Source organism: Equus caballus, chromosome X, assembly GCF_041296265.1.
Source record: "Equus caballus isolate H_3958 breed thoroughbred chromosome X, TB-T2T, whole genome shotgun sequence".
Lineage (NCBI taxonomy): Eukaryota > Metazoa > Chordata > Mammalia > Perissodactyla > Equidae > Equus > Equus caballus.
The window spans coordinates 45,307,015-45,334,089 of record NC_091715.1 but is presented as its reverse complement, the minus strand read 5'-3'; the positions used below and the strand labels follow the sequence as shown (position 1 = coordinate 45,334,089).

Here is a 27,075-nt window from a genome sequence, read left to right as displayed (position 1 = left end):
GTTTGCCCTTTTTATGGATCAATGGTATTCTACTCTATGGGAATACCACATTTTGTTTATCCGTTCACCAGTCGACAGACTTTTAGATTGTTTCCACTTTTGGGCGATTACGAACAATGCTGCTGTGAACATCTGAACACAAGTCTTTGCGTGGACATAGGTTTCATTTCCAACTTCTCCATGTTTTCATTTCTTTGTCTTGCATATTGGCACTGGCTAGAACCTTCAGTCAATGTTGGGTAGCCGTGGGGGAAGCAGACATCCTTGCCTTGGTCTGGATCTTATAAGGGGAAAGCATCCATTCTTTCACTAATAAATATGATGTGATGGGAGCAGCAGGTTTCTTGTAGATGTCCTTCATCAGATTGAGGACATTCCCTTCTATCTCTAGTTGGTTGAGCATTTCTTAAATCATGACCGGGTCTTGAATTTTGTCAGATGCTTTTTCTTTGTCTGTCAAGACAATCGGATGGTTTCTGTCCCTTGTTATATTAATGTGGTGTATTACCTTAATTGAATTTGAATGTTAAGCCAATATTGCAACCGTGGGGTAAATCTCGCCTGGTTGTGTTGCATACCCCTTTGTAAATGTTGCTGGACTGGGTTTGCTAATATTTTGTTGAGGATTTATGTATCGATATTCACGATGGATGTCGGTCTATAGTTTGCTTGTGATGTCATGTCTGGCTTTGGTAGCAGAGTAATATTGTTCTCATAGGATGACTTAGGAAATGTTCCCTCCTCCTCTCTATTCGGCAAGAGTCTGTGACGGATGGGTATTATTTCTTCTCTGAACGTCTGATAGAATTCACCAATGGAGCCAGCTGGCCCCGGGCTTTCCTTTGTGGGAAGGTTTTTAATTTAATAATTTGACTTCTTTACTTGCAATAGGTACCTTCTGATTTTTCTATCTGGGCATTACATTTTAAGCCCACTCTCTCCCAATATTTTCTTGCTTCCTGGCGCCTCTGGCTCAGTCTCTGGTCTAGAATTTGACCTGCTGGACACCACCACACTCCGGCTCCTGGTCTATAACTTGGGACAGTATGCTGTCTCAGATGTGACCCCAGGTCTCCTCCTACACCCCATACACGGGAGTGGGGACAAAGACTTTGAGATGGGGAAGGGGTGGTGCCGCTGACTCCCTCAGTTACACCCGCCCACCCATATCCATGCACTCTCCTGGAGTCCATGGGTAACTCTGCAGTTAGGACCTCCCTCAGCAAGCCCCCAGCGTCCACTTCACCCCACCATGATCCTTTTTTCACTCCTCTCATCTCCCAGCAACCGAGACGCACAGGGGATCAATGATGGGCTCTCCACCATACCTATGGGTGTCAGATCTCTCTCTGATTAAAGGCTCAACTCCCAAGGCCAGGGGTGGGCTCTACAGCTCCTCCTCACTTCCCCGCCCCAACAGCCAGCCTAGCATGGAGTGGGGGAGGTAAGGGGAGACAATGCCAACCTTCATGAGTGGCTAGACTGTGGTTGGCAGGATTGACCGGGTGTGGCTGCTGGAGTGAGGCCATCACTTTATGACTTCTGTGAACTCTGCCAGGTGGGGATATTATCCTTGCCCCAGTGCACTGTGGGGAAGATCCGATGATGTACGTTACCAAGGCTATGTGGTGCCAGCAGTGAATCTTCCACTGAAGTCACCAGCTCTTCATGCTTCACCCCCAGCCTTGAAGGGGTTACGGTGCGGCGAATGGTTAAGAGCGGGGGCTCTGAATCCAGTCGGCCTAGGTTTGTGTGCCACACCCCTCTTATTGCCTGTGTGACCCTGAGCAAGTCCCCTAACTGCTCTATACTCTGCTTTCCCACTTCATAAATGGGGATCGAATCTTGCTAAACGATGGGTCTGTGGGAGAGGATTAAATAAGCTGATCTACGGACACAGGTAGAACATTGTCTGACATCTAGTAAACAACCAATAAACATGAAACGCCGTGTTACCCCTTCTAAACACACTGCAGATGACCAGTCCGAATTTAGGCCTTTGAGTTTCAAGAAAGAAAAGCCCTGCTTTACTTACCTTCTCCCCTCCAGCTGGGAGACAAGCCTGGCAGGGTCAGTTAAGCTCCCAAGCTCTCTGATGAGATGACAAGTTCAGAATCTAATAAACGTACCTGTTCTCAAGCCACTTCTGTCTGCAGAAGACGCGTAGATTTTTTGCAGCAACACAGCTCTGGGGACTACATGAAGACACAGACTAACGGAAAGCAGAGTTTATTTTCAGTTCAGAAGAACTGCATGGTCACTTCCTGGGTACACATCATTGGATTCTGTGGAGGGAAAAGGTAGATTTAATCATTCGTGCCTCCTGAAATGAAAAGGCACATGTCTAAATCCAAATACGACTGTCAAATAACTCAGTGACACTCTGGTTCTCACGCGGCAGGCATGAAACTACTGTTTGCCTGCACCAACCCAGGGATACCAGGCAACGAGGAATGGCCCCGGGAGTCTGCGTGCCAGGGGCACCAGCACCATCTGGCAGGACCTCCTACTGTGGGCAGCAGACTCTGCTTCCAACTCTCCATGGGCAGAAGGGCTCTCTTCCATTTGCTCTGCCTGGGTGACCTGAAGGCTGGTTTCGCTGCAGGGCCACAAACAGTGGCTTGATGGTATTCTCTGTTGCCCTCCCTCCTCCCCTGTTCCAAATGCGCACGGTTTAGAGCTCCTCTTGGTTCACTCTGATCTACTGCTCTGGGATTTAAATGTAGTGATCTCAGATCTAACAAAGGACAAAACAATATGGATGAACAAACCTGAATTCTAAAGTTAGTTTCCTTTCACACGTGTATTTATTTGGTATCGACGACGAGGTAACCCATCAGAAATTCCCTCAAGGGGGAAGACTACTCAATGTTAAGGAGCAGGGAAACAGCTACATTTAAGCTCGTCATACTCATAATAGCTTATACAAACCATACGATACAAATGGCGAACCCCCGAGTTCTAGCTCCACGTCCTTTTCCCACACTTTGTTTAGCCTCAGATCTTGGAAACTGGATCTAAGTTTAGTGCCCGTGCATTCCACCAAACCTAGTGCTGCTTCTTGGAAGCAGTCAATAAAATGGCACAAAAGCACACACACAGCAACAAGGCATTCTCAGTACAGAGGCAGTTTCTATCCTATTGACACAAAGTAAGGAGGAAAGACAGAGATTCAGGGTGTGAAAGTGACAACATGCATCATGGGAGCCATATTACAGGAGTTAAGGACCACTCGTTTGCAGTCTCCCTTGCCACAGAATGCCCCAGAGTGATCCAGAAATTCCAGGCAGGAAAGATTAGGACCTTCCTGGGATCAAATCAAGGCTCGTGCTGACAGGATTTCCAGTCATAACTCTGGTCTTGTCACTCCTCCAACTATTGCTTACTCTTTGGTCCCCAAAAGCAATCCACGCCCAGGATCTGGCAACACCAGCATCCACGTCTGAATCCATTCAGATCTCCATCACATGAGGATGAGAGTCTCAGTTTTCTTTTAACCACTGTTTTAGGAGCCTCTGAAACATTCTTTTGCTTTCCTGCCGCATCTCCAGTTGGAGCTTCTCCTCTCTCTCCTGCTGTTGGAGCACCCCTTCCGGCAGAAGACCGGGCCGGTTGGTACCCAGGCTGAGGGTCAAGCCACTGAGGCCCTGTACTAGCGTTTCCCAGGAGGAAGGATGTGGGGCCCCCTTCCTCTCCGCAGGCATCCCAGAAACACTCGGCCTACGGCTCTGGCAGTATCGACATTCACACCGGAATCTATTCTGAACTCTACCATCTGAGGAAGAGACTCTGGCTTCCCTTTCAACCTGATAAGGTGCCACGTGATCGAGGTGTCTCCGTCTCATGTGCCCGAGGAATGTTTTCTTCCCCTGAGGGGATGCTGACCTTTTCCACCGCCTCTCTTGCAGGATTTCCTCATCTCTGTACCGCTCCTGGAGCAGCCCCTCTGGTAGAGGGGCAGAGTAGTTGGTGCTAGGATGGGGGTTCAGGTCACTGATGCCCATCATTAGCAATCCTGAGAAGGAAGGATGAGAGGCTGCTGTGACTTCCCTGGATGTCTCTTCAGAGGTCATCAGGGAAGATTCAGAAATCAACGTTGAGTTACGCTTCTGGAGGGGATCCATGGAGGTCTAGTCTGTGCTCGAAGCTCCAGCCGGCCCTGGGGTCTGGACAGGAAGGTGAAGACGAAGGTTCTCGAAGAACTAGAAGGTAGCAGGGAACGTGGGGAGCCAGAAGAACCCAGACTGCAACACACAGTGACAAGAGAAGAAAGAAAATCCATTCCATTATTATTCATCTTACCCAACCTTTCTGTCCCTCTGTTTCCCATCTGTAAAATGGGGATAATAATGAGACCTATTTCCTAGCATTGTCCTGCAGGTTAAATGAGATAATTACATCTCAAGAGCTCAGAATACTTCTGGCATATGATTATAGGGGTTTATTATATATCATATAATATATATTATTATTACAAGGGTTTCAGAAATGAGATCAATTATTGCACCCATATGACACAATGCAAAACGATGCGCTGGCAGTCAATCACGTTAATGCCCTGCTGACTTTTTACAAATTATTCTGAAGCATAATTTAAAGAACAATCAGTGTGTGACTAACACGTCCTCTTCTCATAAGCATTCCTATACTTGCAAAAAGTAGACATTTACTAAATTGTAAGCGTTTGCACCATGGTGACACACCCTTTTAAATTTTCCCTCATCCTCACTGACTTTTCACCCAGTTAAAAAGGCTGCTCGAGCCTATAGAAAACATCTCAAAATTCCCAGTAAGTATAAATAAGATTTTACTAAAAAGTAAGAACAGAAACCAACGAGATTTCTAACAGAAAAAAAAAAAAAATGGAGAGAAACTCAATTAAGCCAAAAGCTGGTTCTTTGAAATGATCAATAAAATTGATAAACCTCTAGCAGGACTGATGAAGACGAAAAAGAGAGAGAAGAAGCAAGTTACCAATTGCAGGTATGAAAGAGGAGATCTCACTGTAGACCCAGCAAATATGAAAAGGACAAAAATATGGTAACACTACATTCAACTTAACATATATAAATGCAACTACTTAGAAGAAACGGATCCACGACTCAAAACCCATAAAGTACCAAGATGCGCCCAAGGTGAAATAGTGTACAAAGTCCCACATCTTCTACGTAATGTGAATCAGTAGTTGAAAACCTTTGGGGAAAAAACCCAGGTGGTAGCACTGGTGAATCCTACCAAATATTGAGAGGAAGAAACCCCCACAAATTCTACACAATTTCCTCCAGAAAACAGAGGTGGAGGATTTTATGAGGCTAGCATTTCACTGGTCCCAGAAAAAGAAAACTCCAGACCAATATTCTTTCTTGTCACAAGCACAAAATTCCTCAACAAAATACTAGCCTCGAATCCAGCAATATACGAAAAGAATAATACACCTTGATCAAGTGGGGTTAACTTTGGAATGCAACGGTGGGTCAATTACTGAAAATCAACCAATGCAACCCACAGGTTAAGAAGAGAACTGATTAATCAATCAACGTAATCCACAGATTAATATAACAGATTAAGAAGAAAAATGATAGACAGATTCAATGCTATTCCCACCAAAGTCCCACTGGCATTTTTTACAGAAATAGAAAAACAATCCTAAAATTCATACGGAATAACAAAAGACCCAGAATGGCCAAGGCAACTCTGAGAAAGAAGAACCAAGCTGGAGGCATCAAACTTCCTCATTTCAAACTTTATTACAAAGCTACAGTAAGTAAAACAGTATGGCACTGGCATAAAGACAGACGTATAGACCTATGATACAGAACAGAACCCAGAAACAAACCCACGCATATACAGCCAAGTGATCTTTGACAAGGGCCCCAAGAATGCATAACGGGAAAAGGACAGTCTCTTCAACAAATAGTGCTGGGGAAACTGGATATCCACATGCAAAAGGATGAAACTGGACCCCCATCTTACACCACACATACCAGTCAACTCAAAATGGATTAAAGATTAAACAGATGACCTGAAACTGTAAAACTCCTAGAAGCTGCACGACATTGGTCTTGGCAATGACTTTATGGAAATGACACCCAAAGCCCAGGCAACAAAAGCAACAATAGACAAGTGGGGCTACATCAAACTAAAGAGCCTCTGCACAGCAAGGAAACATTCAACGGAGTGAAAAGGCAACATGCAGAATGGGCAAAAGTATTTGCAAAGCATAGATCTGATGAGTTAATGTTCAAAATTAATAATGAACTTACATAACTCAATAACCAGAAAACCAATAAGCCAGTTAAAAATGGGCAAAGGATTTGAGTAGACATTTCTCCAAGGAAGACATACAAATGGCCAATAAGTATATGAAAAGGTGCTCAACATCACTAATCATGAGGGAAATGCAAATCAAAACCACAATGGGATACCTCATGGCACATGTTAGGATGGCTATTATAAAAAACAAACACACAAACAAAAGATAACAAGTGCTAGTGAAGATGCAGAGAAATTGGAACCCTTATACACTGTTGGGAACATAAACTGGAGTGGCCACTATGGAAGACAGTATGGAGGTTCTTCAAAAAATTAAAACGAGAACCACCGCATGATCCAACAATCCCACATCTAAGTATATATCCACAAGAACTGAAATCAGGATCTCGAAGAGATACCTGCACTCCCATTTTTACTGCAGCTTTATTCACAACAGCCAAGATAATGGAAACAGCCCAATTGTCTACGGACAGAGGAGTGGAGAAAGAAAATGTGGTATATGTACACAATGGGATATTATTCAGCCTAACAAAAGAGAAGGAAAGCCTACCATTTGCATGCCGGATGCTGTGGATTAAAGAAGCGTGATAGAGAACGCTGCCGTTTATTTAGTGCCTTCCACGTGCCAGGTAACGTGAGCTGGGTGTCTCAGATCCATTATCTCCTGTAGGTCTCTCAACAAACCTCTCGAGTAAGTGGAGTGATTGCCATCTTACAATGAGGCATTTGAGGCTGAAGGAGAGAGGATGGCTGAAGTGGCAGAGTGTGCGCTGGAATCCAGCGTGCGTGTCAACTGACTTCTGGGGCGGAGGGAGAAGAGTTTGGAGAGAAAAGCAGGGACCAGGACACAGAGAGCTTCCAACGCCGTGCAGGAGCCGACAGAACACCACAGGCTCTGCTAACTGTCCTGGGGTGCCCCCTGCACACAAGCAGCCCCTACCTATCTGAGAACAGAACTAGAGTGAACTGAATGGATGCACACAACATAAGATGACGTGTACTTGAGGTTCCCCGGTCAGAGACCCACAATGGAAGAGCCAGCCTTCTGCTGAGGGGTCGTCCACGTGTGAGGGAAAAGCTAGAAGACTGTGGCAAAGAAAGAAAGAACCTCTAGGGCTGGACAGAGATGTCTAAGGTGATCTTTATGTTCTTCACTGTAGCTCTCGCAGCGTAAAGCCTGGCCTGCAACCCACCCCACGGCAGCATCAGTAGTTGTAAGGATAGGGAACATGCCAGGCACATTTCTACGAACCTCACTGCATTACCTCATTACATACTCACAAACACAACCCTCTCAGTTGGTATTGTTATGATGAAGAATACTAAACCCATTTCACAGGTGAGGATAGTAAGGCACAGGGGGCCAAGTGAATTTCTCAAGATGACATGACTGCAAGTGGCAGAACTGGGTCGGAAGGAAGGTTGTCTAGTATCAGAACCTGAGCCCTTTCCCACTACACGGTATCAAAACTCCCTCAAAAACCAACCAACCAACCAACCAAAAAACCCACGATGCTCACTGTATCAGGAAGTCTGCTTTGGGCTGTGAGTAAAGAGAAAACCCCTCCTCCAACAGTCCTAATCAGAAAGGCAATTCACGATCATACAAAATGATCCTTCCTCCTGATTTCATCTTGTATGATCGTGAATTGCCTTTCTGATTAGGACTGTTGGAGGAGGGGTTTCAGGCGGGGGACACTCTGGGATCCAGTGATGGTGTCAAGGACCCAGGTTCTTTTCAGCTCTCTGATCTGTCCTTTTCTGGAGTGGTTGTTCCAGGATCGACATCCAGATACGGAGATATCCAAGAACAGAAAAGGACTTTCTAATCCCGGATCTTTCCTCTGAACAACGAAGTATCCCAGAAGCAGCCACTGCCCGCCCCCCCCCCCCACCCCCCCGCCCCGGGCAAACATTCCCTTCCTTTCTCATTGGCCAGCACTGGGTCACATCCCCACTCCTCAATCAGTCAGGAGCGTGTGGGGGGCAATGTCTGTGGCAGTCCTAGGTGAAGGGTTTGGGAATGGAATGGCTGTTAGCAAGACTGTCGCCTCTTATTCCACCCCCAGGACTCAGCTTAGACAGCATGTCCTCCAAGAAGCCTTCTCTGCCCCTTTCCTCACATCCTGGACGGGGGATTTCCTCTGAGCTCCCGCAACACCCTGTATTTCTCCTATCCCAGCCACAACCTCACTCAGCTGTCGGAGGTGGTTGTTTGTCTGTCTCACCCACTGGCCCAGGAGCTGACAGAGGCCAGGGACTTTATCTTGTTCACCCATCACAGAGCCCTCGACCTCAGTGGGCATTCATAAATACACTATCTGTCGAGCGGAATAAAGAGAATGCGGGGCCCTTCGGAAACATCTCATTTAGTATATCAACCCCGCAGAATCCATATCTTCCCACGTCACAGAGGTGGAAATGCTTGCGTGGAGAGGTTAAGTAACATCTCCAAGATCACACCTCAGGCAAGGGGCAGAACTCCACCCCAGGTGCATCCTGACTCCAGATGCATGCACTCTTGGTGGCACGGCCTCCCTGGATTCTCGGCCTCCCTGAAAGCCTGACTTAGAAAGCAATCCCGAGGGAGAGAATGCAGGCGAGAATGTCCTGGGGGCTGACCTACACGTCCAGAGCTGGTCCAGCGATCAGGTAACTCACGCAGCAAATATTTCATATCACTTCCTAGTGCCAGGCTCCATTCTCAGTGCTGGGAATACTGCCCAGGACAAAATTTGCAGACTCTCCATTCTCATGAAGCTTGCATTCTGGTGTGGGGAGAAGAAAGTAAACAACTAAACAGGTAAGCACCTCCTATGTCAGGGGTGATGAATGCTATGAAGATACTTGTATTTATCTTGACAATTAAACCAGTGACATGCGATACTTCTGTCAACTTTCCATAATGATATGAAAAACGATTATAAAATAAATTTGTTTCTGTTCAAAGAATCATATTTCATTTAATAACATTTTAAATAACAGTCTGATTTTTTCTTTTTCTCCAGGAATGGCAAAATCCTAAGGGTAATAGACTGAGATCTGTCCAAGGTCACCGAGTGCTGAAAACCATGCTCCCAGCCCTGTGCAAAGCCAAGGAAAAATGAGTCTGAGTTGCAGCGATGCAAACCACACAGGTTAATAAAAGAGATTCTCCAGCACCTGGTACACAGGTGTCCTATATTTTTGGTGCCTACACAGAAAACCTCCATCCTACTGACTCTAGAACGAAGGAGATGCTTTTCAGAGCAGTGTCATTACAAAAGAACATTTAAATCAGTAACAACCGCTGATGCCCTCTTCTGAGTGCAAAAGAGGAAAGGAAGAGACCCATGAAACGTGGTTCTTTCGTTAGGGATCTTACAGTGTGGTGGGCCAGAGGACATATAAAGAGAAAGCAGTGGGAGTACAAGGGAGGGCAGAGGGGAAGGGTAAAGAGGAGGAGTGGCCACAGTAAGCAAGAGGGACACAAGGAGAACAGTCTCCTGCTGCGAGTGACAGAGGACACGTGGACCCACCCAAGGGCACTGAGCAGCGGGTTCACATCGTCCATTCTGCTGATGGAAGCCAGAGTGACATCTACACCTCTCACCCACGAAATAAGATAACCTGGCCGTCCAGGTTGGATTCCTCCAACCAATATTTACCAAGGGCCCACCTGTTCATCAGTCCCTTCAGCGAATTACCCAGTGCAGCCCCAACCTTGCACAGACCTAATCCTGAGCAAGTAAAAGACTGTCCAAGATACAATATAAAGGGGAAAAATGTGAGGAATACTCGGACACTAGGCACTCGGGACGGAGTGGGGAGAGAAGACATGATGCCCCTTGCCCCCTTGAACGAACAGAAATTTGAGCAGAGAATTTTCTGTGTTTGCTTATTTACAACATGTTATTTCCAGGTGAGAAACAGCTGGCACAACGGTAGCTATACACTAGGAAGGGAAAAAGTGGGTGTTACACTGGCACATTAAGGTTCTGGACGGTGGGGGATACAAGACACAAACAGCCGCTGGATTGAAAATTGATCTGAGAGATTTGCTCTGCCCACTCATTAGGATATATTGCTTCCAATAAACAAATCGACAGCATACCAACAGCTACACTGCTCTGTGTGCATCGCTGGTTGTCACCATCACTCACAGGATAAACGTGTTCGGAGCACCTGCTAGGCACCAGGCTCCAGGATCCATGCTTTGGTAGACTTTGTGCGCACGGGATGCCGTGCAGGATAACAGTCCTCAGAGAAGAGCTCACAGTCTGGTGGGCAGGCCGCCATGCTGAAGACAAGACGAAACAAGCGTGATGAGGGCCGAGGCAGATGTGGGCGGAACACAGAAGAGAGCCCCGTAACCCAGATGGTCAGGAATGGCTTCTCCTGGGGGTGGTGTGATACATAATATCATTGTCCCCATTTGCAGATGAGGTAACTGAGGATCAGAGAGGGTAAGCAACTCACTCAAGGTCACACAGCTAGGTAGTGGTGGTGACCATTTTTCACTTAGCTCTGTTAAAATACAAAATTCTCTACACTATTCATTACACCAATCTCTCCCTGCTAATACTGTCACCTGTTTTAACTCGCATTCGCCACCTTATACATACTCTTGGCTCTCCTTACCCCTTAAATACTTAAATGATATGCTGATTCAAATGACCACAGTTTAGATGTCCTTTTAGCACATCGGGCTTCTTCACTTTATAAATGTTCCTTGCCAGGCACGTTGGCCTTGCCTAAACTGAACATTTCTCTTGAGTTTGTATTGCATCCACGTGCTGGGGAAAGAAAACGGATCACTGCGACTTTAAGTTTTAACTTACCTATTTCATGCAATCGCAAGCACAGTTTTAAATGTAGTCAACATCCAACTAAAAACAGTAGAACCCATGCTTCCCTAAACCAACCAGTCACAAAACGTTTTAGGGAATACCAAGGCGTTCCAGGTAAGAGACCCTGCCCTTAGGATAGGGAGCTGCCGAAAATCTACTCCTTAAAATATGGAAATCCTGAGCCAGCCCTGATGGCCTAGTGGTTCAAGTTCAGAGCGCTCTGCTTTGGTGGCCCGGTTCGCTCCTGGCGCCCAGCCACACCACCCGGCGGTCAGTAGCCATGCTGTGGCTGCGGCAGTGGCTCACATGGAAGGACTTACCAACCAGAATATACAGCTAGGTACTGGGGCTTCGGGGAGGGGGAAAAAAAAGAGAGGAAGATTGGCAACAGATGTTAGCTCAGGGCGAATCTTTCGCAGCAAAAAAGAAAAAAGGAAATCCTTTCTTTTTTTATCCTTTCTCTCTGTTGCTGGTTACCCTGAAAGGCTCAGGGACACAAGGTCATTCACTTTTCCATTTTTGACAAAACAAACAAGTAAAACAGCCCTGACACATATACACACCCCCAACCCCCAAATGTACGCAGTAGGAATATGTCAATGTAAGGAAACTGTATTGGAAATGTAAATAGAATTCTGTGACTAGTTATAGAAACAAATTTCTGATCACAGGAGAGGTCTGTTGCCCTGGATGGGCTGTACTCCAGTAAACTGGACGACCAAAGATACCATCCTTCTCTAAATAGTATACACTGCAGCTTGTAGAGCCATCTGATAAAAATTGTCTAAACAATTGCATATCAATGCAGGAACTACAGAGCCTATTAAAAAAGCACGTCTATTCCTATGTCACATCATGACCTCTCTCATACACCTCCTAGAAAGAGTTTCTCTGATGGTTTCAATACGGGAAATGTAGGTTTCCTAGAAAACACTTCAATTATTTTGCCTAACTCTGTGGGGCGGGAGGTGAGGTAGGGAGGGAGGTGATGCCAAGGAAACAGACTATTTCTGAACCCGTTGAACACTGACTCTAGCCCAATTATATCCCGGGGGTGGGGCGGTGGGCGTCCAACGATGCCCGTAGAAAGCGTCAATATCTTCCTTCTCCGCTTAAAAATGGCAACCCTCAACTAGAGAAGGAGAAATACGCCACACAAATTGTCAAACCGCCGTTCTGATACCGAAGCGATAGGGCGTCTGAGAAAAACAACGGTTCCTTTGGAAAGTACACCTCCCCCTCGGCCAAAGAGAAGGATTCTGGTCCCGTGACAACAACGCGCCCCGGGACTGTTCTAGGGCGATCACCCCTCTCTCTGTCTGTGTGTCCGTCTCTGTCTCTGGGGCTGTCGGGCTCACGCACGTTCTTTTGCGGATCAGGTTCCCGCCGTCCAGTAGCCAGTGCGCTGCCTCCCATCCTCAGCCCAGGAGAAGAAGCGCGGTCCCCGGGAATAGAAGGGTTAAGACCACCGAGAGGAGAAATCCTCCCGACGTCCTAGGGAGGCTGCCCTGCCCCCCCCCCCCCCCCCCCCCCATCCCGGAGGGTCTGGCGGCTGCGCCTGACGTCACAGGGATGGGACTCTAAAGAGGAGCCAAGTCCTCTGACCCCAGCCTCCCACGGGCTGCAGTGGGCGGGGAGGGACCCAGGAGTGGCCTGAGGGAGAGTGGGTTCCTCTCCGTGGGCGGCCGGGGGAACCCGCGACAGAAAACCCGCTCGGAGGAGAGAAGGGTTGAGCCCGCCCATCCTGGCCGCGCAGCTGAGCGGTGTCCCAGGAGCGCAGGGACGGGACGGGTCGGGAGGGATGCTTCTTGAGAACGCAGGAAGTTACCCGGCGGTGGAGGTGACTTCACTGACGACGACGCACGTGGGTGCTGAGCTGGGGGAATGGAAGGAGGGGCTTCTCCCGTGACAGCCTGGGTACTCCTGTACCTGGGTACTTGGGAGTGCACACGGGAGGAGAAGCACCTGTTACCGATTTGTTTTCTTACCCACCGTTTTTGCACATCATCACACTGGGAAAGACAGAAACCAATCTAGTAAAGAGACGGACTTCATTCAGGCTGTCGCGATCGGGAGCGCACCCCAGATCTGAAGATCAGACTGTCACAGTTGGGTGGTTTTGCCTTTCACTTCACAAGAATGAGCAGACCCGTTATAGGGGGGAGATTCACAGTGTGGGATCGTTTCTGCATTCAGGGCAAGTCTCCTTCAGCTGAACAGATGTTTATCTCTGCTGTCTAGCTAGTTTCAGGAGGACTGACTTCTAATCTCAGTTATCATTCATGAGACAAAGAACAGGGCGTTGGAGGGTCTCTTATCTGGCCCTTCAGCAAAGGAGAAAGGTCTGTGTTTGGCCTTGTCGCAGGTATACCAGGAGTCATCCGCGGGTCTTACGGGAAGTAGGACAAAGAGTGGACAGCAGGCCTTCTCTGAGTCCTAAGAGGAAGGGTGGTCCTTTGGGGTAAGCCATTTCCAGAACACAAAAGCCTGCAGAGACTTCTTTACCGCGGTTTGTGTTCAGGGCTGGGGTGAAGTTCAACATTGTCAACACGGTAAAAATGAGCAAGGCATCTTTCATGCTTGTCCAAGCACGTACATGGGTAAGTAGAGAGATTCCCTTCTTACCCTGGAAGTAATCGACACTCCGGGAGCACATTATAGTTTTCAAAAGGTAATATTATCATGATCTAAGTGAAGGAAGCAAAACTGAGTCATTATCCCAGAATATGCTCACCGTCCTCATCTTACAAATGAGGAAACTGACCACAGAGGTTAAGTAACCTGCCCAAAGTCACACAAGGACTAAGTGGTGGAGCCTTGACTCAAACCTAGGTATCTGTGGCTTCATCACCTCCCTGCTATTCAGCCATCCACTGACAGTTTCCAGATCCACATATCCGGTTCAATCCTCTCTCCTAGACTACAGACCTCCTGAGCCAACTGACAGGCCCATAGGCAGACTGCGGTTAACAAGTGCTAGACAACCTCCAGGACGCTGGAGATGACACCACAGAAAAGTGTTAGAGAAACTCAGTCTCAAAGGCCCTACCCCCAACCCTCTGGGGGGAGTGAGGGGCTACAGGAGGAAGACTGGAGGGTCTGCAGGGGGGCTGTTTCTCTGAGAGACAGGCTGATGGGCTATCATACCGCACACGTGTGATGATCAACACTGATTACTTTGAATGTTTTTTTCTTTTAATGTTGGCAACACATGCTGCCTGGTGAAAATACACAGAGCACATATGGAAAACCAAGAGGGTAGATGGATTAGCATGTTACCGGGGCAAGGTCCACCGCCCGATGCACACCGAAGCCAACACCATGGCACCAACTTTTGAGAAAAGAAAAGGCTTTATTGCAGGGCCAACCAGCAAGGAGACGGGCAGCAAGGCTCTCAAATCTCTCTCCCCGATCCAAGGTTCGGGGCAAAATTTAAGGAATTAGGAGCTACTGAGCTGCAGCTGGGCCCACATAAGCTGATTGGCTAGTCTCAAATCAGTCCATCAAGCTACCGGGGCTGCTGGAAACCAGATTTTTCCTTATTGAAGGCCGGGGTCATCCTGGGGCTACGGATTCCCACCTGGCAAGGTTTGATTAATCGATTACCTGTTTTAAGGAAGCAAAGCTAGTTGAAGCTGGTCAATGTCTTATGTGCTGTTTCAAGTAGAGAGATTTCCATTTTACCTAGGGAGTACCTGATAGTAAACCAGCACTCTGCTGTATCAAAGGAGAACGTTCTCCTAGACTAAATGAAGAAAACAGAAATTAGTCATTTTTCCTAATTATTAGTAGCACTGTCCTATCACAGATGAGGCATCTTAGGCCCAGAGAGGTTAGGTCAGCTCCCCCAAGTCACTCAGGTCAACAACTGTTTGAGGCCCACAGGCAAGGAATACCCAACATGCCCAAACTGAATCCATCCACCCCCACTCCCCACACCTCTGCACCCCCTCTGGCGTTGCCTAACTCAGTGAAAGGCAGCCTTCTACCCAGCTGCTTAGGCCAGAGATCCTCAAAGCCATCTTTGATTGCTGCCTCTCTCACCCCTCCCACCTCATCATCAAGCCCAGCCAATTAGACCTCCTAAGTCTTTCTAAAAGAAGATGTGGACACTTCTCTTCATCACTACAGTTCCCTAGTCCAGGTCACCCTCATCTCTCTCCTTGACAACCACCACCAATCTTGGCCCTTTCCTCAAGTTCTCTTTTCCACTGCCTGAGGGACCTTTCTTAAATCCTAATCTGGTCATGTCACCCCTGCTCAAAACTCTGCAGGGGCTGCCTGCTGCTCTTAGGATAACGTCCAGCCTCCTGCCCCCAAATGCCTCATCTTCAGCAGACCCCTACCTCTGCTCCACGCCCCACTTGATATTCCAGCCAACCAAAACCTCTTTCTGTTCCTCAAGTGGCCAGTGCGCTCGTGCTTGTACTCGTCCTTCTCCTCTCCCTCTCTCCCTCCCCCTCCCTCTCCCTCTCCTTCTCTCCCTCTCTCTCCGCCCCCCCCCCCACCCCCGAGTTCCACAATCTCACGTGTGCTGTTCCCTCTATCTGGCATGCACTTCCTCCCTCCTCATCTGCCTGATTCCTACTTCTGTTCAGGTGTCAGGTTAAGCACAGCAATTTCCATTTTACCTTAGGGAGTACCTGGATGTAGAGGCACAGTTAGATTTTCTATTTTTACTCAATAGAAAGTGATGGAGATTTCATTATAGATTCCCCAGACAGACAAACATTTTCCTCCGGTTCACAGTGAGCTAAGTGGAAGTGCACTATGATGACAGAGTTTTTCTGGGAAAGGCTTCCTCGCTAAGAATAGCATACACGCGGCAAAGATCTCCCCTTATTTCATATGGGCCCATTGTTGTGTCTGAATTTGGAGTTTGAAACTGTGGCCACAATTTTCACACCCTGAAGGGATCCAGGCTGAGGACCTACCTCACAGGGAGGAGGGATAAGCCGAAACATGGAAAGAATCTGCCACTTGGTGGTGTCATTGACCCCATAACAGTAAATTAAACAGGCCTTGAACTGCCCTACCTGTGGACTTGGATTTGAGGAGAGAATTTTTCACTGTAAGGTACAGTCTGAGTTTTCTGTTAGGACAAGAGAATGTATACGAACTGGTCCTCCCTTTGCAAAGGGTTTGATTTACTAGTCCCTGTGGTCATCAGGGAGGCAAGGATCAGCTGCCTGCTCACTATGGGGGACCCTCCAGGGGAATCTGACAATGCCTTCATGCCACCCCTTAGAGGTCCTCACTAGATGCCATCAGCCCCTGGAGGAAACTATGTCAGTTCCTATAAAGTCCCGTGGAGAGCGCCAACCCACTGCTGATTCTGCCTGCTACAGACTCAACTGTGAGGATTAACTTCATTCACTGCAACTCCTCTGAGCAGAGCACACCTAAGTACAAAGTGAAGGGTGCACCTTGGACATGTGAACAATGAAAGAGCAAAGATGGAAATGGCACCAGTCCGATCACCACCACCGTAACCCCCAACCCCACCCAGAACCCCAGGGGCCCTGGCATGCTTCCCTCACACTGATGTGTCCCCTAACACAGGGCACAGTGTGAATAGCTCTTCCTGGAGCCCAGCTGCTGAGGGGCCAACGTGTGCCGGGCATATACAGTTTTATTTCCCAAAGACCCAGAGAGGTAAGTATCAGACCCCGCCTTCTCTAGACATGGAAACAAGCTGAAAGAGGTTAGGTCGCTGATGCAGTAAAGGGTGGATCTGGGAATCACACCCCCGTTCTGCCCGACTCCAAAGCCAGTCTTCTTTGCATTCACGACGACACACTTGGCTTGTGTTTCAGTTGCTGAGATGCAGATATTGTTCCATGATTGGAGAGTCACCATTGTCCCAACACCACGTCCAGCTGTGAAACGCAGGAACCCAGCAAGGCAAAGACTCTCTGTGTCTGCCCTCAAAGGAGCTGCCCTGAAGCCAACAGACCTGGAGTGCCTTGGCATGAAAGGCCTGCCTCAGAGTTAACAGCCAAACAGGACTTTAACTTCCAGGGTTTCCCTGTGGGAAGGCGCTTTGCCATATTCGAGAGACTTTTACAATGAATCCCTATCCCCAAATTATGTCCTCACCAGTCTCACTATATTTACCAGATATTAAGAACCGAGAGGCAAGCAGAGGAAGTGTTTTTAGTGGCCGCGTCACAGCTCCGGAGATGACCAAACTCCAGCTGTGGTTTGGAGCCCAACAGGCCGAGAATTGAAATCTGGCTCTACCTGTGTTGATCTCTCTGTTCTTCAGGTTGCTTGTCTGTAAAATGTGGATAATCCAAGTGCCTACCTCAGAAGCCTTCCCTCCCGTGAGAAGTCTGTCCTGACCAAACTCACACAAACACCCTCAGGGAGGGGTAAGATGCCCTCCCTCTGTGTTCCTAGGGTACCATGATTTAAATCCTGCCATTGCCCTTCTCACGCTGCTACACGTGGCGGTCATCTGCTTGCAGGTTACATCCCTGTATCCGCAAACTGTGTCCTGTAGGCTGGGACGCAGTGTCCAGTTGGTGATTAGAAGATGTTTTCTGATGGATGAAGGAGCCTGACCAAAGGTCAATAAAGGGTAGCCATTACTGTATCAGTTATTTCGGTGTTAGAAATAACACAGGAGAACAAAGTCAAAAGGACCTCTCTGTAGCCAGATTCTCTTCCCTTTGGGAGGAGGAGGATTGCGTCTTTCATACCATCCCTAATTCCAGAAACTCCTAATAAAAGAGGCTGCAACGTTCATTAAACATGTGTGGGTCACTCTGTTGCCCCATCAGCCACAGTTCTGGCCTCACAGTGGAACTTGGGTCAAGATCCTTGGAGCACCAGTCAGTCTGCTGAATGTTTCCCAAGTACCAAGTGGCTGGTAGTGCACATAGTAGGCCCCACAACGATCTGTCCAATAGGTGGACTGTTGAATGAATTCAGGCTGCTAGTTAAGTATGTGATGCTGTGCCTCGAGAACAGATATCCGTGGAGACAGGGACATGAGCACATGGATGAAGGGCGTGTCAGTCCAAACTCAAACCCGCCTCTTCTCTGACTGCTCTTCCCCCATGTCCCTCCTCTGCGTCACTCTACAGCCTCGCACAGGCTTGTCACTCAGCACCGACGACCTTTTCGGTCCAGCGGACTGAGCAGAACTTACGCAGCCCAGCGGGATCTAGTCCCTGTCACCCTCGGTTCTCCCCGCCTTCCGTTCAGCTCTCCCTCCTTGCCCCCAGTTTCCCTGGCCTCCTGGCAGTGTCTGCACCAAGTCTGGCAGCCTCTGCCTGTGACACTTTTTCCCAACTGTTCCCTCTGTCTGGAAAGTCCTGACCCCAGACATCTGCTTGGATGACTCCTCTCCCTCTTCATGTCTTTGTAGAGATGTCACCTCCTCAGTGAAGCCTACCCTGGTCGCTCTGGTCAGTATTCCCACTTGCCTCCCAAATTCCCGATCCCATTACCATGATCTAAATTTTTTTTTCTTTTTAATGACAGAACCATCACCTTCTAACACACTTCACAATTTACTCAGTTGTTGGTGAGGGTTTACTGTCTGCCACCTACCCCTTCCCCTCCAGGGAGTGTAAAGTCCCGGGCAGGGATTTCTGTCAGTTGGGCCATCACGTATCCCAGCACTTGGAGTAGTGCCTGCACGCAGAAAACCCTCGATGAATATTTGTTGCCTGAAGCAAGAGGTCTGCCTCCCCTCCTAGACTGTGAGATCCTTGAGGGTCTGTTCTTCTTCCCCTTGGGACAGGACCCTCCCTCCACGCAGGGACAGGTCTTCAAGACACAGCTGCTTCAGTTTCAGCCACACCTGCTGCCCGGCAGCTCTGTGATCTGGGACACAGGGGCCGCCTGGCTTTATTTCAAACCCCAAACACTTAACTTTAAAGGAACTTAGATATATTCAAGGTTTTGCTTTTACTTTGTAGCCTTGCTTATTCCTTGACATGCTCGTTTTTAAGAAAATTGTTGCTGTTCATGAACCACTTAGAAGTTCAAAATTTGCGATCAATTCAGTTGCGTCAGTGTGAAATGCTTCAATCTCAGTGTGTGTAGTATTTCTTTTCCTCTTTTCTTATTCTCACTTGTCAACCTTTTCTTTCTGTTTCAAAAACAAGAGGGAAGTTTACCCCTGCCAGCATCCTGGTGACTTGCTCCCAATGTGTTCAATGATTTACTGCCAGACACCCAACTGTGCGATGATTTCCATTACTGTTACACACAGGAGAGGCTCACAGGCATTCGTTTAACAAGGTTTTACAGAAACAACAATCAAATAATTCATAACATTGACCTTTGAGAACTCCCCTTTGGCATTCTGGAATTAGAGAAAATGTTAGGAAAAGTTAGAAATGCCATGACGTCTTCCTCTGGGCGGGTGACCTGCCCTTTCCCTGCCCCACCCAGGCCAGAAGACTTCCCCAGACTTCACACCGTCAGAGAACTGAGCAGAGGGGCTGTGCCACAGAGCAGGGCTCAGACGCAGGAAGGCGAGTTTCAGAAAAGCGGACTTGTCAACGACAAGGAAGTTTTCCCAGCACTGGGTAGGCAGTGGTGCTCTTGTCTGACAGTTTTGCCGCGGAGGCGTTGCTGCTTTGCAGATTTGGGAATACACGAAGATGAAGAGAGGGGTGGCTTTACATCAGACAGAGGTTGTATTAGAAAATGGCCCTTAGGAGGGAGGGCAACACTTCCTGCTCTGTTGAAATCCGCCTGAAACGCTTGCCCTAGTGGTTGAAGAGAAACTCACCTCCGCCTGACATGTGATCCCACAGTGCGTAATTTACGGAATATCAAGGAAATTTACAAACCTGTCTGTCTTCTAGCCAGGTTGTCAGTTTTCAGAAAAGGAACAAAGAATTTTCTCCCCTGGAATCCTCACCTCCTGGTGCAGAATGGATTGTGTGGTTCCTGAGGAAATAACAGGATTAAACCATGGGTGTCTCAGAGATGGAGATAAAATTCTGGAGGATGTTTACTCTTTCTGCAACCCAACACACATTTATATTAAGCAATATGTGCACAAGACTCCAACGCCCCAACTGAGTCATCTCAGGCCCACACTCTCCCCCCGGCCGGAGATGGAATTTGCCTGGATCCCTTCCCCTCCCCCAGCCCTGAATTCTGCTTTCAGAAGATGTGTGCCATTTGGGGAAGGGGCTGAGGTACAGTTTGTACAACCTCATCATGGAAAGGTCAAGTTAAGGTTTGGAAAGATGATCCAAAAAGCTCGACTCTCCTACCACCCATCCAGGGCATAGGGGATCCAGGCTTTCAAATGTACAGTCAGAAAGCTGCAAAATGAATGCATCCAGCTTTATTTTATGGGCATCGGGCCTGAGAGGAGACAGATGACATCAGAGGACAAGATGGGCAGCTCCCATCCATCGTGAGAGAGGAGTTCCCCACACTGTGTCTTTTGTCTGGGGGACAGAATAAACTCCTCCTCACAATGGGATTCCCACAAATGGGACCGAGGGGAACCCTGTGACCTTCAGGTGACAGGGTGGTGAGAACCCAACCCGAGTGGAGGGTCTGAAGGAAGCCGACCACATATACTCCATGGTCCAGACAAGGAAGCCGGGTTGTTGGGAGCTGGAGTGGATGAATTCACAGACAGCCAACTTGGATCAATCTCTCCCTGTCTTTCTGGACAGTTGTCAGACTGAAACCTCGGGGGGAGGTCACAAACACCTCACGTCTGAACTTTGGTATGTGACAAAGTCTCTCCATGGGGATATAAATGCCCAAATGGCTCGGGGGGTTCAAACTGGGACACAGAACCAAAGACAGACCAGACCTCGCTCTGGGACCCGGATCTCCACCAGCTCTGAAGCATCAGACGCTGGACACAGACTCCCAAATACCTCAAGGACCTCACACTATGGCTCACAAACCCCACAATACCTCAACGACACACTAAACCCAGATACAGACCCAGGAAAGAGCAGCTAGGAGACCTCACTGCACTGGACACCCCCCCCCCACCCCCCAAACAATCCACAGAACTCAAACTCCTAGAAACTCAGTAAATGAGGCCAGAGACACAGAATCAGCTCAGAGACGACAAATTCTAAAACACAGGCCCGCATGATTTTAGCAACTTCATAACCTATGAGACAGAAACACAACAGCTCACAGACCTCACACCCTGCACACAGAAGCCACACCATCACAGAGCTCACACCCTCGGATGCAGACATGCAAACAGCTCAGAGCGCTGGTACAGTGAACACAGAGAGCTCGCTCACAATGTTACGTGCAGCCAACATCTAAGAGACCTCAGAGCGTGGTGCACCAAATCCCACCCGCCCAAGGTTCATAACCCGAGACACAGTCGACCCCTCGAAATTCCAGCAACCTTAATCCCTGGTACGCAGACTTATAACCAGGTCAGAGATGTCACACTCAGGATGCAGAACCCTCACAGGGTCAGATACCTCCCACCTTGTGTCAAATAACCTTTGTGATCTCACAGCGTAGGGTATGAATCCCCGAGGAACTCAAATGCGTCACATCCTCGACCCAGGAGAGCTCAAACCCTAGTTCCTGAAATACAGAATGGGCACAACCCCGTTACCTCACACTGTGGACACAGCACGTAAAACAGATCAGATACCTCACACACTGGAAGAGAGACCCCTAAACAGCCCAGAGGGCTCTCACCCTGGACACATAATTCCCCACAGCTCAGAGATCTCACGTCCTGGACGTCGACCCTCACATAGCTCAGACGCCTCGAATCCTGGACACGGGCGCTGAAACAGCTCAGAGAAATGACATCTTGCTTCTGACACCCAAAAAGTCACCCCACACAGGACACATGTCAGTTAGAGCCCCAGTGAGGTCTCACCGAGCCCCATGAGTGAGACTCAAAGAAACAGACACAGAGAGAGACAGAATGAGAGAATTACAGACAGCCTTTCTGGAAAACCACTGTCTCTGTGGAGTTAGTCCCTACCGCAGGACCCCCATCCAGCCACCTGGAGAACCTCCTCTTCTCTTCCAGGGGAAGGAAGACCCCAGATTCTGCCTTCATTGGCCGTTTCTGGACAACGATTCAGCTGCACCGAGCCTAGGCCACAACCAGGAGGGAAGGACCCCGGCTCTGTCCCCTGGCCTGACACACAGTGGAGCCCTCCACCCACCAAAACGGGATACCTCCTGGGTTTGGAGGGTTCATGCCGTCCTTGGGGCGACCCCCACTGCCCCTAAGGCCCCGTGCCGTCTCCCTGCTGAGGAGCTGCTGCCTCAGTGTAGGGAGTGGAATCTGTGGGAAAGGTGGAACCGGAGGGCAATCCTCTGCTGCTGAGGGCAGGGTTGGAGGCCACTGGGGGCCGGGCCCCGCGGAGCCTCATGGACTGCTTGGCTGACATCCAATTCGCCCTGAACACACTGCTTCAGCCTCCTCAGCAAGTGGACCAAGGGGGCACTGCAGCCACCTGGTTTTCCCTCAGCCCGCCTCAGCCCGGAACAAGGACACCTTCAGCCAGCAGATCCTTTGCAAGCCAGTGAACAAGAGTGAGGGAAGGAGACGGTGAAGAGGTTCACACTGCTGTGCTGGGAGGCTACATGCCACAGACCACATACCTGACCACTGAGAGGCGCCCCAGTCCCACCCACCCCTCCATCCACCTTGTCATTTCCCCATCCCCAAAGAGGAAACCTGTCCCCTCAGTGCCGAATTCTGCTTTAAGGGGGAAGGGGGCGTGAGGGTCTCTACATTTGCTGTGGGGCTTTGTGCCAGTTGTGAGGCACATATATTACCCTGCCTCTATCCTCCAACAGGAGACCAGCACCAGGGCAGGGCTATTTGCTCATGGGCAAAAACAGCTGCAAGGCTGTGGAATTCGGGGACTGGCGCTGATATGGGCCTGGCTGATGTGTCCTCCTGGGGACACACGCAGTGGCCCATCTCTGACGCCCTGGCGGAATTTTATCCCCCAAGACAACAGGAACCCAGTCGTACATTTCCAGCCTTTCCGGCAGAGCTCTGAATACAGTCAGGGCTCAATGAACGCCTAATAAGAAGTTCACTGACTTGAGAAACCACCTATCTCCTACTCGCCCACCTTCACTCAAACATCTTCCTGTCTCAAATCTGCCTAAAATCCCATGAGTCAAGCATTCACTTCTTTGGGATGAGCAAGTCACCTCCCATTTCCCTGGAGACTATATCATGAGCCCTCTGGGAACTGTCTCTGCCCATCCAGGACCTACAGGTAGTCTGGTGGACACAGAACAGGACACTGGAGAAGGGTTTTCTCAGTATGGTGTGAAGTGTTATTCAGCTCTGAAGTCAATATAGTGGGATCCAATAAGCACTGTTAAAAAGGGAACAGACAGGGCCAGCCCTGAGGGCCTAGTGGTTAAAGTTCAGCGCAGTCTGATTCGGCAGCCCAGGTTCGTTTCCCGGACGTGGAACCACAGCACTCATCTGTCAGTAGCCATGCTGTGGCGGCGGCTCACATAGAAGAACTCGAAGGACTTATAACTAGAATATACAACTATGTACTGGGGCTTTGGGGAGAAAAAAGAAAAAGAGAGGAAGACGGGCAACAGGTGTTAGCTCAGGGCGGCTCTTTCCCAACAACAACAACAACAACAACAAAGAATAAGCATCCACACACACACACAAAACTCAAAAAACGAAAAGAACAGAAAAGAAACCAGTCTCCAATTCTCTGCTCTACTTTCCTTCTGTCTTTGCGTTAAGAAAAAAAAAGAAAAAAAGGGAACGGATAGATCGACTACAAGACAGAATAGAAGCAGCCAGTGATTCCACTGACCTGGTAGCATCTTCAGCCTCTTTCGCTGGTGAGCGGGCTGAGGTTCCTGGGCAGGATTCCAAACCCTCTACTTCCACCATTCAAGCCGCACCCCTGCACCTTAAACTCCCTGAGTAGGACACTCCCTCTCTCAGCCAATGGGAGTTCTCTTCCCTGGAAGATCCTGAGTAGGCAGTCCCATCTAGACCCATCAGCTCTAGTGTCGTCCTTAATGTCTGCCCTGCTCACCCATCAGGGAACCATTCGCTTGCTCCACTGTGGTCTTCCTGGGCCCTACTTGATTTGAATCTGTAGAGCTGGTGGGCTGGGGCCAGAAATGGGATGATGGTGACCTCAGGAGAGGTGGAGGCCTCTCCCTCAGAGTGGACGTGTGGAGTCCCTGCATGGTGGTGAGCCCCCCTGCACCTTACACACAATGGGTGGTTTTGGAATACAAGACCCCCCTTTCCACTGGTAGCTCCCAGAGCAGACCGCTCCATCTGGGTCTCTCAGTGGTACCTTCCAGTAGAGGAAAGTAACACCCACCACTCATCATTCAACATCTCCCCCTTCCCCATCACCCACACTCTGGTAATTTGCCCAGAAAGGGTTGTTTCGTGCCTATTTCCAAGGGGTGATTCCAGCCCCAGCTTCCTGCCCCCCCACCCCCCCACCAAATACATCTACATGGGCAGTGGATTGCTCCATCTCAGTCTCATTTCCCCTGAAATCCCCACGTGGATCGTTCCAGTTGCAGACTCCAAGATCTTGTAGACAGCCTTGGGATAGAGTCCAGCCTCCTGCCTAAAGCCTCCACCCTATGAATGGTGCTGAGGATGCCGGCAAAGGGGCACTGGTTCCCTTGCCCCACTGAGGGAAGCGTCAATTGGTAAAACAACTTTGCAGGGCTCTGTGGCAGCATCTACCGAAATTCAAATTCTACCTCGTCCCCACCCAGCAGAATTTCAGCTTCACGAAAAGAGGGACGTGTGTCGATCTTATTCTACGATGTCTTGCCAGCATCTGGAACGGTACCAGGTACACAAGTAGGTACCCAAGAGACGTTTGTTTAGCCAAAGAATTCTTTGATCCAGCAACTCCACTGCTACGAATGTGTCTTAAAGAAACATTCACACACGCACAGAGCTGTGTGTACAATGATAATGGCAAATTTCTGGGGGAAAGAAACCTCTAAATGTCCATTAATAATCAATGACCATTGGAAGGGTAAACGAGAGATGAAGTATTCATATTATACCACGGAGCACCCGCTGGCCTTGAAACAGAATGAGGGGAGACAGTTTGTACTGGCCAGAGAGGTTTTCTTTCTTTTAATGACGAGTAACAAGTAAGAAATACTCACACTCACCCAGTGTCTGTGTGTGTGTGTGTGTGTGTGTGTGTGTGCACGTGACGTTTGTAAATGCAGAAAACGGGGACAAGAAGGGAACACCTAATCCGACTACAGTGGTCACCTCTGAGGATCAAACTGAGGGAGGCAAGATTTGGACAGCTTATTACGTCTTTTGGTGTAGCCTACTGTATCGCCAAAAATGTCCAAAAATCTATCCAAAAGTGCACGCTTGCCTTTTTAAAAGTTTTTTTATTTTATTGAGCTGTAATTCATGTACCGTAAAATTCACTCTTTCAATGAAGTTGTATAATTCAGTGGTTTTTACTATATTCACAAGGTTGTGCAACCATCGCCAATATATAATTCCAGAATAAACCCTGTACCATTAGCCGTCCCTCCTCAGTCTCCCCTCCCAACAGCCCTTGACATTCACTAACTTGCTGTCTGTCTCTACGCATTTGTCCATTATGGACATTTCATATAAATAGAATCCTACACCAGGTGGTCTTTTGTGTCTGGCTCCTTTCACTCAGCATAATGTTTTCAAGATTCATCCACGTTGTAGCATGTATCAATCAGTACTCTATTCTTTTTATAGCTGAACCACATTCCGTTATATGGGTACACCACCACATTTGATATTCTATTCATTAGTTGGTTGGCATTTGGGATGCCTGCACTCTTCGACTATTATGATTAATGCTGCTAGGGACACTGGTATACAAGTTTTTCTGTGAACTTATGTTTTCACTTGTCTTGGATATATACCTAGGAGTGGGAGAGCTGGGTCACACGGCAACCCTAGGTTTCACTTTGAGGAACTGCCAAACTGTTCTCCACAGCAGCTGTACTGTTTTCCATTCCCACCAGCAGTGTATGAGGATTTAAATTTTTCCACATCTTCCTCAACACTTGTTATTTTCATTTCTTAAGTTACATCCAGACTAGTGGGTATGAAGTGGTAATGCACTGTGGTTTCAGTTTTTATTTCCCTAATGACTAATTTTATTTTATTTTTTTTTGCTGAGGAAGATTAGCCCTGAGCTAACTAACATCTGTTGCCAATCTTCCTCTTTTTCTTTTCTTTTTGGTGTTTTTTTTTTTTTTTTTTTTTGCTTGAGGAAGATTAGCCCCGAGCTAACACCTGTGCCAATCTTCCTCCACTTTATATGTGGGTCGTTGCCACAGCATAGCTGACGAGTGGTGTAGGTCTGCGCCCAGCATCTGAACCCGCGAACCCGGGCTGCCGAAGTGGAGCGTGCCGAACTTCACCACCACACCACGGGGCTGGCCCCACCTAACAACTAATATTTTTGAGCATCTTTCCACGCGCTTCTCGGAGATTTGTATATCTTTTTAATAGAAAGGACTATTCGAATGCTTAGCGCATCTTTTAATTGGGTTATTTGTCTTTTTATTGTTAGGTTGTAAGAGTTCTTTTTACATTCTTGATACTGGACCCTTATCAGATACATGATTTACAAATATTTTCTGCCGTTCTTTGGTCTGTTCTTTTCAATTCCTTATGGTGTTCTTTAGAGCACGTTTTAAACATTTTTTATGAAGTCATTTTAATCTAATTTTTCATTTATTACCTGTGCTTTTGGCATGATATGTAGGAATCCACGGCCTAACCCAAAGTCACAAAGATTTACTCCTATGCTCTCTTACAGGAGTTTTATAGTTTTAGCTCATTTACATTTGGATTTTGATCCAGTTTTGACTTAATTTTCGTCTGTGGTATGAGGTCTGAATACAAATTCAATCTTTTGCATGTGGATATCCAGTCGTCCCAACACCATTTGCTAAAAAGACTGTTCTGTTCCCAACCAACTGTCTTGGCACTGGT

General features: G+C 48.2%; 1 protein-coding gene across 19 annotated transcripts in view; it reads right to left on the bottom strand.

Annotated features, from left to right (window-relative positions):
* FAM156A (family with sequence similarity 156 member A) overlaps positions 1-27,075 on the bottom strand; it is a 94,448-nt gene that overhangs the window by 26,712 nt on the left and 40,661 nt on the right. For 5 of the 19 annotated variants that reach the window (XM_070257066.1, XM_070257064.1, XM_070257061.1 and 2 more), the window contains exons 2-3: positions 19,916-20,015; positions 2,789-4,244 (exon numbers count right to left, since the gene is read on the bottom strand). In XM_070257066.1, coding sequence (XP_070113167.1) covers positions 3,483-4,124 — 642 coding nt within the window. In that variant the 5' untranslated portion in view covers positions 4,125-4,244; positions 19,916-20,015 and the 3' untranslated portion in view covers positions 2,789-3,482. Of the gene's footprint in view, positions 1-2,129; positions 2,286-2,788; positions 4,245-8,895; positions 9,042-10,366; positions 10,555-12,464; positions 12,592-19,915; positions 20,016-27,075 lie in introns of those variants that run through there. The other 14 variants (XR_011434638.1, XR_011434637.1, XR_011434636.1 and 11 more) reach the window with 10 other exon arrangements.